The sequence below is a fragment of the Alligator sinensis genome, unplaced genomic scaffold (genome assembly GCF_000455745.1).
Source record: "Alligator sinensis unplaced genomic scaffold, ASM45574v1 scaffold735_1, whole genome shotgun sequence".
NCBI classification, from domain to species: domain Eukaryota; kingdom Metazoa; phylum Chordata; order Crocodylia; family Alligatoridae; genus Alligator; species Alligator sinensis.
This window is the reverse complement of record NW_005842639.1, coordinates 79,045-82,448: the sequence shown is the minus strand read 5'-3', so window position 1 is coordinate 82,448 and position 3,404 is coordinate 79,045. Positions and strand designations below refer to the sequence as shown.

General features: G+C 62.1%; 1 protein-coding gene across 1 annotated transcript in view; it reads right to left on the bottom strand.

Moving 5' to 3' along the window:
* Positions 1 to 3,404, bottom strand: part of ARHGEF2 (Rho/Rac guanine nucleotide exchange factor 2) — a 61,985-nt gene that overhangs the window by 4,536 nt on the left and 54,045 nt on the right. The window contains exons 13-19 of the mRNA XM_025215281.1: positions 3,292 to 3,404; positions 2,865 to 2,990; positions 1,767 to 1,884; positions 1,174 to 1,431; positions 736 to 812; positions 327 to 496; positions 215 to 221 (exon numbers count right to left, since the gene is read on the bottom strand). The exon at positions 3,292 to 3,404 is cut by the window's right edge and continues 147 nt beyond it. Coding sequence (XP_025071066.1) covers positions 215 to 221; positions 327 to 496; positions 736 to 812; positions 1,174 to 1,431; positions 1,767 to 1,884; positions 2,865 to 2,990; positions 3,292 to 3,404 — 869 coding nt within the window. The remainder of the gene's footprint in view (positions 1 to 214; positions 222 to 326; positions 497 to 735; positions 813 to 1,173; positions 1,432 to 1,766; positions 1,885 to 2,864; positions 2,991 to 3,291) is intronic.

The window sequence follows — 3,404 nt, the reverse complement described above, 5'->3', positions numbered from 1 at the left end:
GGCACTGCATCACAGGCTGGCACAGCTCTGGCCCCAATGTCCCCAACTCCAGACCCCCTGTCCTGGGGGTCCCCAACCCATGTGCCCCTCATCCCAGACCCAATGCCCCTCCATGTCTCTCCCCGCAAGGCAGGCACGGATGTAAGCTGCCCCCTCTACCCCATCCCATCTCCCTATCCAGCCAGGTCCCCAGCACCCCTTAACCCCCAGAGACCCCCTCCCTGACAGCCAGGAGTCCCAGGAGGGGAAAACCAGGGGCTTCAAAACCCCTGCCCCCACTCCACCAGCAGTAGTAGACTTTTATCCCTCCAAGCCTGGCCACTCACAGGCTGACAGTGTGCTGGATGAGCCTCATCCAGGTGTTACGGTCTTCACGGGAGGCGGCATGCACCTCGTACATCTCGGGCGGCGCAGCGCTGATGAGGAACATGCCCTTCTCCTGGTTGGCGATGTCCCGCACAATGAGGTTTTGCAGGGAGATCACTGCTGGCTTGTCCTGCAGGAGATGGGGGTAGGGGGGAACCAGGCCTGGTCAGGGGGCTGGGGGAAGGACCCAGGAGTCCAGAGAGCTGGGCTTGCGTGGGGAAACTGAGGCAAAGCCCAATGGGCAGCACAGGGGCACCAGCTCCAGGCAGGGATCTGATGCCTTCTGCCCCAGGGGCTTCCACCCGGCTCCCAATCTGGCAGACAGATAGAAGCCCTGCCAAAAAACCCCACTTAAGACCCGGCCCTCACCAAGGCAGGGAAGGTGAACTTCTGGTCCTTCTCCTGCAGGAAGATGAGCACATCTGTCATCAGCAGCACCAGCACGTCTGCAGGGGAGAAGCGGGACAGGGCATCACATTGGGGTGCAGGGGGTAGTGATGGGGTGGCTCCGCTCCTGCCTGGGACTGTGACGCCCCCAGAGCTCCCAACCTCTTAGCTCCCAACCCAGAACCCGGGGCAGCCCAGGGCCTGCCTGGTGACCACAGTGCCTGGGGTCAGAGGGTAGAGGGCCAGAAGTAAGATGGTAGGGGTATTGGGCCAGGGGTAAGAGGGGCCAGGGTTTAAGGGTCAAAGTCTAGGTTTCCCCCCAACTGCTTCCCGCCAGGGCCGGCGCAGAGATGCAGAGCCAGCAAGCTGTGACCCTAGGCTGCCCCCTCCCCCCCTGCCCTGCCCCAACCCCCTGCGTACCCTTGAAGCGCCCAGTTGCCATCTTCCAGAGCAGGGAGCCATCGTGCACAAGGCGGCGCCGCAGCAGCTCGTCGCGCCCAAAGGCGGCGTTGCGGCCCTCCCAGGCCAGTAGGACCCGCGCCCGTCCGTCCAGGCGCCCATGGATCTCCCGCAGCCGTGCACTCTTTGCGCTGTCGTGCACCTCCTGGTCGATGGCTGACAGCAGGTCCTTGACCAGCACCAGCGCCGTGCTCAGGTCCTGCTGCTCCGCCTCATTCCCTGGGGGGGAAGGGTCAGCTGGGTTCCCCCCCTCTGGCTGGGGAGGCCCCTCTGGTGCTGCGAAGACCTGGCTTCTGCCCCCTACCCAGCTCGGATGCCCTGTCTCCAGGCCCCCTACCCTGGGGTCCCCAGCCCCAATATCCCTGTCCCCACTAACCAGTGCTGAGGGTCCACAGCCCCCTTGTTTGCCAGCCTGGGAGTCAGGTTCAATATCCCTCATAGCCCCCTCTCCTCCCACACCCACCTCCATCTGCCCTGGCTACCTGCCTGCCTCTCCTGCCCAGTGCCCCTTGCCTTGGCCCTGGTCACCTCCAGCCCAGCCCTGGCCCTGGCACCTTTGGAGTTCTGCAGGATGCGGTCAATGAGGACAGGGTACTTGGTGATCCTCTGCGTGACCAGCAGGATGCACTCAGGCACCCCGTGTCGCCGCAGCACCGGCAGGCGCGTCAGCTTCTGTGGGGGACACGGGTGCCTTGGTAAGGATCCAGCCCTCACCCACTCCCAGTCTGCTCGGTCCATTCCCCAGTTGGCCCAGTGCCCTCTCAGTTTGCCCCCGCCTGCTCCTGGCCTCACCCTAGAGCCACTGCTTTGCAAAAACAGAGCTGCACTGAAGGGGGGGGGCGGGCTCCCCGCACACATGCACACACACAGATGGGGAAACTGAGGCACAAAGCAGGATAGGACTCAGATGTCCTGACTCCCAGCCACCCTGACCAAGGCTGTCATCCTCCAGCCCCAGACACTAAAGCCTTTGGTTCCTACATGTGTGTGTGTGGGAACATGTGTGCATGGGAGGGAATGTGCATGTGGGGAAACATGTGTGTGAGGGCAAACGTGTGTGTGGGGGAACATGTGTGGAGAACATGCTTGTGTATGGGGAAATGTGTGGAGGAGCACGTGTGTGTGGTGTACCATGCACTTGTGTATGGGGAACACGTGGGAGGGGCACGTGTGTGGGGGGCACCGTGTGTAGGGGACTGCGTGTATGTATGGGAATAGAGATATATTGGGGAAACTTGAGTGTAAGGGGGAATATATGTGTGGGGCCATGTGTATGGGGAACGTGTTTGTGGGGAACACCTGTGTGAGGGGAAACATGGGTGTGTGGGGGAACACATGTATAGGGCCTCATGCGTGTACGGGATGGCATGTATGTAAGGGAATACAGGTGTATGGGGGAAACATGGTGTAAGGGGGAATATGTGCATATGGGGAACACACGTGCACAGGGATTGTGTGCGTCTGGGAGACACATGCACGTGGAGACCGTATGTGTATGGAGGACACGTGCATGGGGACCACGTATGTATAGGGGAAACACGTGTGCCCGGGGAACGTGTGCACATGGGACGGCTAGGAGCCCTGCACTGCCCTGGGGTTTCTGGGGGAGCCCCATGCCACTGCAAAGCCTGCCCCCCACCCGAGCCTCTCACCCTGATGAACTGCTGGAACCTCTTTTCCCGGGCCAGGAGCTCCTTGTAGAGCTTCGAGGCTTTGTTGTGTTGGCTGCAGAACTCAGCGTAGGCCTTCTTCAGCTGCTCCGCATTGGTACCTGAGAACTGGGGAGAGTGAAGGGGTGAGAATCAACCTCGCTGCTGGAATGTGCCCACTTCTGGGGAGTGACTGGCCCCCAGTAACAATGATGGTTGGAATGGGAACTGCTGGCAACCCTGGAGAGGGCTGGGGGTGCCCGAACCAGGCCCCGGTGAGGGGGCTGCCATGGAGCAGGGCACCCCTGCTGGTGCTCCCAGGCCCTGCCTTGCAGTGGGAGGCAAGTGCCCCCATGGAGCCATCTGCCCCCTGCTCCCAGCACAGCACCCCTGCCCTGTATTACACCCCCCACCCCCCGCACCCCCCCACCTGCTGCACAAGGAGGTCGCCCAGGCTGTTGATGACGAAGTTCTTGGGGCTGCCGGGTGCCAGCGAGGTGTGACGCCGCTCCAGGAGCTGGGCCAGGAAGCGCTGGTGGATGT